The sequence below is a fragment of the Rutilus rutilus genome (genome assembly GCF_951802725.1).
Source record: "Rutilus rutilus genome assembly, chromosome: 4".
Classification (NCBI taxonomy): domain Eukaryota; kingdom Metazoa; phylum Chordata; class Actinopteri; order Cypriniformes; family Leuciscidae; genus Rutilus; species Rutilus rutilus.
The window spans coordinates 20,107,150-20,120,442 of NC_140212.1; the positions used below are offsets into that span (position 1 = coordinate 20,107,150).

The 13,293-nt window shown below is 36.1% G+C and overlaps 2 protein-coding genes across 2 annotated transcripts in view; one reads left to right on the plus strand and one right to left on the minus strand.

Moving 5' to 3' along the window:
• slc2a13a (solute carrier family 2 member 13a) overlaps positions 1-7,073 on the plus strand; it is a 75,930-nt gene extending 68,857 nt beyond the window's left edge. Inside the window, exons 7-10 of the mRNA XM_084406420.1 lie at positions 686-811; positions 1,195-1,313; positions 3,898-4,050; positions 5,030-7,073. Of these exons, the coding sequence (XP_084262546.1) occupies positions 686-811; positions 1,195-1,313; positions 3,898-4,050; positions 5,030-5,256 (625 nt within the window). The 3' untranslated portion in view covers positions 5,257-7,073. The remainder of the gene's footprint in view (positions 1-685; positions 812-1,194; positions 1,314-3,897; positions 4,051-5,029) is intronic.
• A 201-nt stretch (positions 7,074-7,274) lies between these two features.
• redic1 (regulator of DNA class I crossover intermediates 1) lies at positions 7,275-12,742 on the minus strand. Its single transcript, XM_084406428.1, has 11 exons — positions 12,619-12,742; positions 12,475-12,538; positions 12,149-12,316; positions 11,944-12,071; positions 11,740-11,843; positions 10,188-10,255; positions 9,858-9,885; positions 9,706-9,776; positions 9,480-9,623; positions 9,002-9,395; positions 7,275-7,597 (listed from the first exon to the last, which is right to left on the minus strand). Exons 1-11 carry the CDS (start codon positions 12,672-12,674, stop codon positions 7,368-7,370), a joined length of 1,455 nt encoding a protein of 484 aa, XP_084262554.1. The 5' UTR covers positions 12,675-12,742; the 3' UTR covers positions 7,275-7,367.
• Between the last annotated feature and the right edge of the window lie 551 nt (positions 12,743-13,293).

The following is a 13,293-nucleotide window of genomic DNA, read 5'->3' on the forward strand; positions in this document are numbered from 1 at the left end:
AGGTGATTTAAGCAATTCTGAGCGTGGCATGGTTGTTGGTGCCAGACGGGCCGGTCTGAGTATTTCACAATCTGCTCAGTTACTGGGATTTTCACGCACAACCATTTCTAGGGTTTACAAAGAATGGTGTGAAAAGGGAAAAACATCCAGTATGCGGCAGTCCTGTGGGTGAAAATGCCTTGTTGATGCTAGAGGTCAGAGGAGAATGGGCCGACTGATTCAAGCTGATTGAAGAGCAACTTTGACTGAAATAACCACTCGTTACAACCGAGGTATGCAGTAAAGCATTTGTGAAGCCACAACACGCACAACCTTGAGGCGGATGGGCTACAACAGCAGAAGACCCCACCGGGTACCACTCATCTCCACTACAAATAGGAAAAAGAGGCTACAATTTGCACGAGCTCACCAAAATTGGACAGCTGAAGACTGTCTTTGAAGTGGGAAAGTGGGAAAATATGACGAACAAAAAGAGTGCAGAGCAAGTTATTACATTTTGAGGAAAGATTATAAATACAAGCATTGATAAGCATGCATAATAAGCAATTCTGGCCATGTGTATTAAGAAAGTAAATGGGGTCCATTCTGACTTCAGATAAGTAGATTTCAAGGTCAGCACATTGACAGGCTTGGCTTGTGTTTTAGTTTTAAAGTAATTTGTCTTGCTCTCACATTACCTTTCTAGGTCGTGCGAGCCCTGTATGTTGGACCCTAGCTGTGGTTACTGTTATCAGGAAAACAGCACTGCTGTGTTTGCCTCCTCCTGTGTGCCCGTCAATCCAGCCTCCACTGAGAGAGCAGCGTGGGGCAAGTGAGTCACTAATAAAGCAGAGATTGCGTGTGTACTTGTGCTGGTCTGTGTACACTTGGGCATATTTTGTCATTTTATCCATTCTAAAGTGCATTATTAAGTTACCTGATAAAATTTGCCAGATAAATAAAATTGGTTGTCAAAGTTCTCATGCCCTTCAAAAAAAGTGTGTTTCCCTACTTGGGACTTTTTGGGTTTTTATATAACATTTTGTCTTTTTAACGGGTTTTAGATTGTTCATTGTCACATTACTGCATGCTACATGTGGTTGAACCTGCAGTGTTGTTTAGTTATTTATATATTTTCATTTATTTATTCATTAATTTAATTATTAATTAATATACCCTATATAATTAATTATGTGTCTGTTTTAAATCTAACAGGTGCTCCAACTCCACACATATGCCAGATAGTGGTATATGGGCTTATAACTTTTGCCCAACCTCTTATTCATGGGTTGTGCTCCTGGGACTTGTTCTATATCTCGCATTTTTTGCCCCAGGTAAGATGACCAGAGCTGTTTTTTAAGTACCTCAGCATACATGTTTTTACAGTTTTTGCTGCATGAATGATAACTAGGGTTTGGACACTCCAGTTTTAGTTCAAAAATAACAGACCATCGGGTATCTTTCGGATATTAATTCCAGCGTACACTGATTTGGAACACACTAATTCTAGTCTTGTATACTATTTAGGGGGGATAGGGGGGTTTGCCTTTATTTCGATAGTACTGTATAGCTAGAGAGAGGACATGAAGCAAAGTGGGAGAGAGAGTGTTGGGAAAGGACCACGAATCGGGACTCAAACTCAGGTCACTCGAAGCGCAACTGCACTACATGTCGGAGTTTCCGACTTTATTTTTTATAATAAGAAGTGGTAGGTCTAAATAGGGGAACAAAAGTACGCTAAAAGAGATGCTAAAATAAATCCATTTGAATCGAGCGGTTTAATCCAATTCTTCTGAAGAGAAATGATCGCTTTGTATGATGAACAGATTTAATGTAGGCTTTTATTCACATATAAGCATTGATCAGCAAATGTACATAGAGCACTCACCTTTGGTAAACGGAAGCTCAAGCATGCTTGCTTGATGCGCAAGAACCGGGGTGTAAATTAATCACTTAACACTAAACTGCCACTGGGAGAACACAGACGGCTGTCAATCACTGCACTACATTAATAAGAAGGCAGTTAATATAAAGATTTTTAATACAAAGTTTTTTCCCCAACATTAATTTAATACAAATTGTTGTGCTGTGGGGATGTATGACGTAGCATATGCACTTACTAGCGCTTAATGCTGAGAAGGACTCTAGCCTACAATCCTCTGAAGTACTGGGCTGGGTTTCCCAAAACCTTATTAACGTTACGTGGTTCTTAAGTTACACCATAAGCTGTACCTTATCGTTAATACGTGTTTCCCGAAACGTTCTTAGTTAAGTATACCTTCTGTAAGTCATACGTTCGGAAGGTTGGTCTGGACCACTCTTACCTTTACCTTATCACTGTTGCAGGTCTATACGAATATAATTTTAAAGTTTTAATACACCCAGACAGCATTCAATTAGGCTAATTCAAGTGTTTTCATGCAAAGAATAAAATTGTCATTACACTGATTGTTGTAATTTTTTTTTATTATATTATCCAAAGGTACATCAGCTGGCAAACCATTAAAGGCTAAATAGTCTATTTAAAAGGGAATGATTGTGGTGGGGAGTTTGCTCAAACTATGGCAGCGATACAGCGAATAGTTGTTCTAAAAGACGGCGCCGTCCGCAGAGCGCTTTTAAAGGCTAGTGAAAGCATAGGCTGCTGTCAGTTAAGTCCTTTTCGGACGCTAATTGTTTCACATGGGCTCGTACGGTACGGTGTTTTAAACATTTACAGGGGCAAGTCGGGGATTTTAGTGCCATAATGTCAGTGTTTTTTCTCACCCAAACCCGCTTAAAAATCCCTGGCCAAATTAGTACCTACTGTTTTTTTGACAAACAGGTCGTTTGGGAATTTAATTGCCGTCTGAATCCACATCTCTGAGTTTACAAGAAGAGATTCAAAATTCACTGTTTAAATCCTTTTTCGATCACTGCCGAGCACCGTGCCTAAGATGTACGCTTTTATTACTGAAATGCTGGAAAGTATTTACAAGAACAATATTTCATCGCAGCTCCACCACAGTGAACAAAAATGGTAAAGAGTAGAAAGCATGTAAACATTTGAAATGGTTATAGTGGCAGCAGTATATGGTACAATTTTAAAATATGTAGGCTAGGCTATTATAGGCTATTATAGTTTGGATTATTTTTTATTCCAGTCCTAATAAATGCAATTTCAACTATTTCTGAAGTGCTTCTTTTATAAAGAACACCGCTTTCTCACATAATGCAGTGAAGCAGCCCCTGCACGAGAGAATAGGCCTAACTGATTCTCGAGCCATAGATATCAACAAATTCAGCACCATCGCCACGGACAGCACCTGGTAACGTCACACGTAAGAAGGTATATCTTAAGCAGCTTCCTAAGGTATGGTTCTGGGAACACGCCTATCAATGGTATACCTTTAGTTAAGTTATACCTTAAGAGTCTTCGTAGCGCGCTAAGAGACAACGTTATCGGGAAACCCAGCCCTGGAATAGTAAGGACACACCTCACTAGGATGCAGCCTTATGTTTGAGAAGCTCCCCAATGAGGTTCATTCTCACGTCTCACGCCAGCACGCTTGAACTTCCGCAAGAACCAATGAAATTTGTTCTCGTGCATCAAGCAAATATGGTTGAGCTTCCAAATAAACAGGCAAAGGACTGTTTATTTCTCACTATTGATATTTGCCAGTAAAACACTATGGAAAAGAATTACAAACTTGTTTATATACTTATGTGCATTTGTTTATTTATTTATTTTTGAACTAAACTGGGGCTTGTAACAAGTAAGGGAAAATGCTTCCCTTAGCAATACATTCTATGATAAATGCCAGAAGAAACCTGTAATTCATCACCACTGTGCCTTTCAAAAAGACATTACCACATGGTTGCTTTGGGAGATTTATACCTGTAATATGTTCCTTGTGACATTGCATTACCTCTTGACAGGAATGGGGCCGATGCCATGGACCGTTAATTCTGAAATCTACCCTCTTTGGGCCAGAAGCACGGGAAATGCTTGTTCGGCTGGGGTGAACTGGACCTTCAATGTGCTGGTGTCTCTAACGTTCCTCCATATGGCCCAGTACCTGACTTACTACGGTAATGCTCTAAATAGTTCAGTGACAGCAGTCATGAACTTGACCTTTTTGTCAGCATCATCACAGTATTTGATCTCTCAACATCAAGAGTATACTATGCATAAAGGCATTGTAGAACTAATTATGTTCATGACTCACTATTACTTTCATCTAGAAGTCTCTGTGCAAATTGACATTTTAAGCACACTTTCCTGGACTTATTGTGGCAATTCCTCAATGTATTTTATTGAAAAGGAAAAAGAAAGGTTGTCTGGGGAACAGTTCATCAGTAAAATAAAATGCTTTGCATCTGAAACTTTTCTTTTTTTGCTGACATCATCTAGGCCATTAGATAATAATAGTATATGTTTATTCTTTTTGTAAAGGGGGAAAAAAATATCCAAAATACATAAAGGAAATATCACTTAATAAAAACACAAAAAATATAAAATGATAACAATGGGTCATACTTTTATGTAAAAATTGTGCAAGTAAAAATTGGAACTACAATGAAGAAGCTTGTTTCCGCCCAAGAATAAAAAATAAAAAGGTAATTGCTAGTTTACATCTTGAAATTCTGACTTTTTATCTCCGAATTGCGTGATATAAAGTCGCAATTGTGTGTTATAAAGCCAGAGTTGCGTGATATGAAGTCGCAATTGTGTGTTATAAAGCCAGAGTTGCGTGATATGAAGTAAATCATAGAAATAAACTCGCAATTCGGACTTTTTTTCTCCTAATTGCATGTTTATATCTAGCAATTCTGACTTTATAATGCGTGATTGTGTTTATTTCTCGCAATAAAGTCACCTCGCAATTGTGAGATAAAAAGTCGCAATTATCTTTTTAAATGTTTCATTTTGTGGTGTTAACAAGATCCTTAATTCTGACTGGGCCAGCAGAAAGAAAAAAAATGCATAGTTGACTTCTGTATAGTTTTGGTATTTTTAGCCATTAAAAAATGATAATTTATTAAATAATATCTCTCTTTTGTTTTCCAGGTGTATTCTTCCTTTATTCCAGTTTGGCTCTATCTGGTTTCTTTTTCATTTATGGCTGCCTCCCTGAGACTAAGGGACGGCGACTAGAAGAGATTGAGTCCTTGTTTTATAACCGGCTCTGCTCGTGTGGTATCTCGGATTCTGATGAGGATCGGCAGGTGGAATACATCCGGGTAAAAGGGTCAAACTACCACCTATCGGACAACGACGCATCAGATGTCGAATAACACGTGTGAAACCTCTGGTTTGGCATCGATTGAGCATCGCTCAACCCTGACGTCAGGTCCGCCCACTGTATTGGTCAGGTTGAGCCTCTCTCATCCAGACGTTCACCGCGATGGCAAGAACAGGGTTGTAGAGCACACACAAACAAACACGCAGTGCCATGTCAGCTTTTATAATATTGTCAGTATGTTTCTGGCTTGTTCCTCCACTGTCAGATGAATATCCTCTGCTTATTTATGTAAAATGAGATGTTAGCTGTAAATGCAGTAATATATATGCAGAAGAATTTTTTTTTTCTTTTTTTTCTTAATATCATGTGTGAACGCAAAGCAAATTTTATACATATAAAATTGGAATGAAAAAAATTATATTTGCTGCAATTTCCGTTCACCACACTGACAACTTCTAGTTCTGAGAACCCTACAAATGTGAAAAGGGTTTATTGTATTTTAGAATAATAGTATAGTCATCAAAAATATTAACAATGGAAGTGTTGGAATTATATAGAGATCAAAAATATTCAACAAATAATTATTTTCTATATATTTCAGATTGGTCAAAGTAGCCACCTATTGCCTATATGGACATTCAAGTCTGTCTGAATTTTTGACTAGTCTATAAATGAATCAAAACCAATTTCCTAAAATAATGTGGCTCCCTGAATATCAACAAAATATAAATTGCAGTGAATAAACAACATCATTTGTCTACACGATAATATGCGATCCGTATTTCACCGTCTTGATTTTAAAGTACCATAGACTATTTTGTCATTTGAACCATCATGTTTGTAGAATTAGAGATCATTGACACATACAAAGTCAGATGTAGCTTTCTGCAGTTTTCCTGTGATAGTGTATTGTGGCCTTATAAAATCAGTTTGTTTCATTATTTATTTATTTTTTATTTGCATTTAAATGTTTACATTTAACATTTTATTATTTGTTATTAAATATATATATATTTTTATTATAATTTTAATTTGTCTTCCTTATAGCCTAGTGTACAAAATCCTCGCAGTTGGTCTTGTCCATGAAACAGTGTAGAATAACCGTTTCGACAAGTACTGTAATGTCCATTGCTCTTTTGTGCTACTTCGTAAGTATACAAATAGACAAATACACATCAAAATGTGCCAAACCGGCCTGAAAATCTCTATGTTGTGGTTGTAGCTTTATCAAAACCAAGTTGATGGCTCTCATAAAAGCAACCAATAACTTGCTCAAGTTCCTGTTTAAAGGTTTCACTTTGCTGAGTGAAACATAAATGTGCACATCAGGCCTCGTGTAATGTGTTTTGTCCAGAAACTGTACATGATCATGTGTAATTTGACATTTTCCATTGGATAAAACTTAATTTGGTTGAGAGAAGCACAAATTAAATTGGCACAATGTTTGACATTACATCGATTTAGATTTTACAGGAAAGGTTCACCCACAAATGCACCCTCAATCATCAATTACTCACCCTCGCATCGTTCCAAAACTTTTTTTATTCTGTGGAACATAAAAGGACACATTCTGAAGAATGTTAAAGCTGCTCTTTTCCGTACACTGAAAGCATATAGTGACAAAAGACATTTTTGGGTGAACTATTCCAAACCAATAAAAACTCTAACATAAAAAACATATTGCTTCTATTCGTGTCCAAGAAGAGAGATTAGAAAAGTTTCAGTCTATATGTGTGATGTAATTTAGAGATTTATTGAGCAGTTTCATGTGTACCAGATGTATTTGAATTTTAGATTGTACTTGGGAGGATACAAGTACATCAATAATCCTTTGTGTTATTGCCAATGAACACATCTGTTTTAAGTGTATGGAGTGTATTTTTTTTTTATGTGAAAAACAAAATGCAGCGTTTCTACCATTAATGGAAACTAGTCAGGACAAATGTTGTGTTGTACAGTATTTGATTACTGTTGCTGTATACTGTTGCTAGATTTATATTATATAAAACTAAATATATGAACTTTGAAAACTTGAATATGTAATAATAATAATTGGAGATAATAATAAAGACATAACATACAATATTGTTAGGATTTGGGTTTTCAATCCTACATGCATCAAATTGAACAATCAATTTTTCTAAATGTAATTTTGCTTACTGTCTAATCCTTTCTGCGCTTTAACGTCAACAGAATGTCAGCAGCTTCTTGTTTCTCTGTCTCTTCGGAGACCCCGTTCACACCTTTCTCTGCCGTGAATTTCTTCTTCTCTTTCACAGATTCTCCTGCATGCTTGACATCCTTGACAGGGTTTCGCGTCACACTTTCCAAACGAGGGCTGTCACACCTCGATAATTTCACTCTAGGTTTCCACATCTCCTCTTTTTTCTGTTCTGGAGTAAACAAAAGACATTTAAAAAATGTACTATTCGACCTTCAAAATCATAATATGAAATGGGAATAGTTCATTCTGGGTAAATTACATTCTGATGTCCTAATATACAATACTGTTGGGGTCAGTTTCTAATGGCTGCATTTATTGACCAAAAATACTAGCAGTATTTACTAGTAAAGTATTATTACTTTTACATTTTAATTAAAACTGTAATTTTTTATTCTAAATGTTTTTATTTTAATATTTCTATTTAGTATACTTTACAATTCCTGTGATCAAAAGCTGAATTTTCACATGATCCTTCAGAAATCATTGAGTCAATCAAAAGAACAACATTTATTGTTACATTATAAGGGCCCTATCATACACCCGGCACAATGTAGCGCTAGGCCCGACGCATGTCTGTTTTGCTAGTTTCAGCCTGACGCAGTTATCATTTGTATTTAATAGCAAATGCATTTGCGCCCATTTGTGTGCCCATGGGCGTGCGCATTGCTATTAAGTTGGTGCGTTGTTATTTTGAGGCAACTGAAATAGACTGCGCCATTGCGCATTAGTAATATGTGCCTATAGGCGGGTGCACGACGCACGTACACTCTGCTTATTACACACACAGGGACGCGCAACAGCACACAAACTAGCCAAATATTAAAAATAAAAGGATTACAATGTAAAAGATTAATATTGTGTACATAAAGATATGGTGGAATCCGGCTTGTCCCGTAGATGGGAATAGATTATTTCTAATAGATTGAAGATAGAATTTAATAGAATTTTAGATTTATTCCGTCATGTAAATAGCGAATCCGCCATGGCACGAGTGCAACTGGCTTTTAAAGGGAATGGGAAATTACACTCTGATTGGTTTATTGCAAGTTACGCCCAAAACACACCCATTACTCATTAATAGAATAGAGACAACCCTTTTAGACCATGCGCCGGGAGTGCCGACCATTTTTCCCGTCGTTATACTAGCAAAAGTGGATGCGTACACGACCTAAGTGCACTTGTGCTGTGCGCTTTAGACTATGCGCTTAGATAGGGCCCTAAATAAGTTAAATACTTTTGATCAATTTAATGCATCCTTGCTGAATAAAAGTATTCATTACTTTCAAAAAAGATAAATATAAGTAATATATACATTTGAATCCATCTTCAGAAGACTTGCAATATGATGCATGAGTCATATATTCACAAATTTTTTATCAAGCTTTGTTGTCTTGTTTGTATTGAAAAGAACAGCGTGAACATTTCGGGAAAAGACATTAAGGTGTGAAAATAATGACAGAATGTTAATTTTTAGGTGAACTATTCCTTTAAAATCATCCATGTTGATCAGAATCATCTGGAAACTTTAACAAAAAAAATGTTGTGAGGTTTCACAGTGGATAAGTTATTATACCTGAGGCTTTGCAGAAAGGATGTTTCAAAATTGACGTCATATCTCCTACTGTGCTCTTCCGACTGCGAAGTTTGCGGAGGGAGAATTCTGGTTGTGATTTCGGATGTCTCTCTGCCTGCTGGTTTGCTGCTGATGCCTCTGAGGGACTATTTCCTGTTCTTTTATGGCCATCTTCCGGAGAACTAAGTGTAGTTGGATTGAGCATCTGATTAAAATGAAAAGACTGCTGCTTTGTGGTAAGGACATTGGTTTGATCAGCGGTGGGGAAAGACACAGATGTGGTGTGATGAATAAGTGAACACTGAACTGAGACATCACAGTTAGATAAAGCTTCTGTTTGTGTCCCCTTATTCAAGGTTATTGGAGGATCCCTGTCACGCCTTTGTGCTTCTGTCTGCAGATGAGAAGGAACAAACTGATTTTCATTGAGTTTTTGTCAACAGTTTACTTGTCTCATGTCTGAAACTCTGGATTTTACCTCACTTTGAGAATCACTGCAAAATGTTGCCTCCTGATTGCAGGATGGAGATTGTAAATGTGTTGCTGTCAAATTGTTCACAGATAAGCAACAGTGCTTTGCTATGAGAGGATCTTCAGCATGGCGCAGGTCCATTTCTTCTTCCTGTCCATCAAGAGACAATTTAATGGTCATAAAGAAATAATTGAATGGGTGAATTTCACAGTTTCACTAGTTTTTGTCTTACGTCATCTAGGCCGAAATAAACTCCTTTTGGAGATTCACAACTGTGCACAAAGACATTTCTACCATCAGCACCTGCTGAAAGACAATAAAACATATTGTTCTGAGCACTAAAACGATATATTCATCTATAATAACAATAACCATAAAACTTACATGTGTTGCAGTCAGTACCTTCAAATTCCTGAAAAAATAAATAAAAAATAACTTACTGTATGTCTATGTTGCTTTCAACCACAAGAAGGCAGTATTTACCTACTAATGCAGGACTAATAGGACACTATGCAACTGGATAGGACTAATGCAACTGTCACTATAGTTTTTCACCCTTTCCCTTACTTTATTTCTAAAATGAACCAATCAAATCTATGTATTAATGAAGTAACCATATGCTGAAAATTATGTAAAAGATAGAAAATATTCATAAACACATTTTTTTTAAATATGTTTTCATTTCTAAACTTGTACAAGCTTGTTTTTTCATACCTGTGTTGAAAACTGCTCATCATTGGACATGTTTTGTGATCCGTCGTAAGAACTAATTGAGGTAAGCACTATAAGAAATGAGAATAATAAAGAACATTATATGGAATGAATCAAAATACCAACTGCCTGTACTCTGGACATCTCATGGAGGCTTGGAAATATTATTGATTGAGTAGGTCAGTCAGATGTAACATTGTTTCTGTATTTTCTCAGAAGCTCACCAACAATTATTTACACTAAATGCTATAAATACTCAAAATCTGTATTAACTTTAAAGAGTAAATGTAATATTGCATAATATTTTACAATTTGCCTTGCAACTGTCCACCTTTTTCCACCTTTGTTGCCATTGGCTTGGCTTGCTTAGTTAGGGACATTAAATTTTACATTTAATTTAATATTCAACAATAATATTGATCTTCCTGCATTGACACTATTATACAAGAACTGAACTGAACTGAGCTGGACGATGACATCACGGTTTATATATATATATATATATAACTATTATATAACTAAATTAATAACTTGTTTAAAACAAAAATGAAACATCACTGAACTTACTTAAGCAGGACTGTGACACTTTGCATTATTTTCCTGTTATCTCTGTAAAGCTGCTTTGAAACAATCTGTATTGTAAAAGGCGCTATTTAAATAAATGTGACTTGACTTGACAATTTCAAATTTTGCATATTAAAATACATTACATAATAGTCAGGGGTGTTTTATACACACATACACGTGTGTGTGTGTGTGTGTGTGTGTGTGTGTGTGTGTGTGTGTGTGTGTGTGTGTGTGTTTTGATTATTCATATTTCAGATTAGGATTTTCATTAGGATTTTTTTTTTCTATTTTTTTTCTATTATTTGTCTCTGATATTTTTGTTGCTATATTTGCTTTGTTAAACTTGACTTAAAAAATAGGGTAACAATTTATTTTACAGTGTCTTTGTTACAAATGTCACATGTACTTACCATAGCAATAACAGTTAATTATGCATAATTACATGCAATATAACCCTCAACCAAATTCTAATCCTATAGTAAGTACATGTAATTAATTATTATTACTCAGTAGTACTTAAATATATAATTACACTGTAACAATGACACTTTAAAATAAAGTGTAACCAAAAATAGTTTTTATCACATTTCAATCAAATGTGTTAGAAGAGTTACGGTTAATGTTTCATAGTATTACCATAATTGCTTCATAAAATAGATCATGTGAGCAATTTGTACTTAGACTACTTAAGACACTGCTGATCATATAATATAGAAATGTTTTTGTCTTTGCACTGTTTGGGTATACACTGAGTACTTGTGTCATTTTTATGTCCTCTGAATAAATCTTTTTTTAAAACATCTTCCTGAAGAATATTATGTGTGGGCTTTGGTGCTTTTTTGATTTTGGCGCATGAGATACGTTTTAGCCATATATATAGTATATATATGTATGGCTAAAAAGTATCTCATATACATATATATATATTGAACGTTTTTTATTCTAGTATCTCCCTGTAACTACATTATGCTAGAAGCCATATTATCACCTTTACAATCTATGTCCTTGAAATCTATGAACAGTGGCTCCTCCGGTTGTTCACTGCTCAGTGGATACAGAACTGAGGTCACTGAATCCTCTTCCATCTCTGGGCTGCAACAGATTATGACAGTTCCATGTTATATGCACTTCCTCATACCCATTCTCTTACTGGCATACTGTGTTGGGAATATAGTAATAACATAGTACCCACTTTGGTAATGTGCTCTCAAACTGAATTCCAACCAGTGGACTGTTGTGAGGCAGATCTTGCTCAGGAGCTTCATTAGATGCAACGGTCCATGGATTATTCAGCTTTGTTGGTTGAGAGAATGACACATACTGTAAAGAGACATACACTGTAAAAAATTGTGTTACTAGGTTGTGTTGCACAAACTGTTGACTTGATATCAATAGACCTGATGAGTATTATTGTCAGGATTTTTCCTGGATGGCAGGGAGGACGGTACATGTGGTGTTGGTTTGGGTTGGACTGGATCTGAGCAACCATTTGAAGTTGAGGATGGCTGATGTTGATTTTCTGAGCCACTGGCATCGGACAGGTTAGATTCAAGCACAGGAGACAGCTATGGGAGAACAAGCCTTTATACAATCCTTGATAATGAACTTTTATAGACAAAATACTATAAATCTTGATAATGACAAGTTAATAATAAGGTCAATGACTGGTTAATGGAATATAGGTGAATTATTTTGTGGTAGTGACCACTTTAGTCGTCCTTACCGGCTTGAACTTGAATTTTTCAGCAAGGCGATGTTTTCTGTTTTTGAAACCAGGTGTGTCTACACTGTTGAAACAAATACCCAATAGCTGTAGATGAAATTATTTGGAAATATAGATTGAATAACAAACCTATTGAAAATGTACCTGTACTTTGGCTGACTGATGACTAGGTTCAGTTTTGAAGGAGAGCAAGGGCTCATTGGTAACTCTAAGGGTTCTTTCAAAGCTTTTTTGGTTCTTTTTTCACCAATCAAAGGGTTTATTTTTGGTTTGCCTGCAAAACAAAACATATCATGATTTTTACATGTCTTTATTAAAAGGATATAAAAGCATGTTTTGCTATGTGTTCATTTGTAAGTGCACTATGACTGTACCGGTTTTCTCTTTCTTCGACGCAATCTGGTTGACTATGAATAATGTCAGCAGATCCATATTGCCAGAGTTTTGTACTTTGGTTGAGTCCATAATATTTGGCTTTTTCTTCATCCTTTGCTTTTGAAAAAACGCCTTGAGGTGGAACAGAGAATTAGAGAATTGCTTTCAGATCAAATAAAACACTACTAACTCTGAAAAAAGGTTAGCTGGTCTAAGCTTGTTTAAGATGGAAGTAGTTGGTCTAAGCTGTCTCTCAGCCTGGCCAAACTGGTGTTAAGATGGTTTTTACTTGGTTGGTCAGCTAATCTCCAAGCCTGACCATCTAAAGAAGTGGTAAAAACAATCCTGCTAAACCAGCTATGGCCAGGCTGGAAGACCACCTAAGACTAGCCAACCAGTTTAGGCTGGTTTTAGCTGTCTTTTTTTTTCTGCAGGGAATTTACC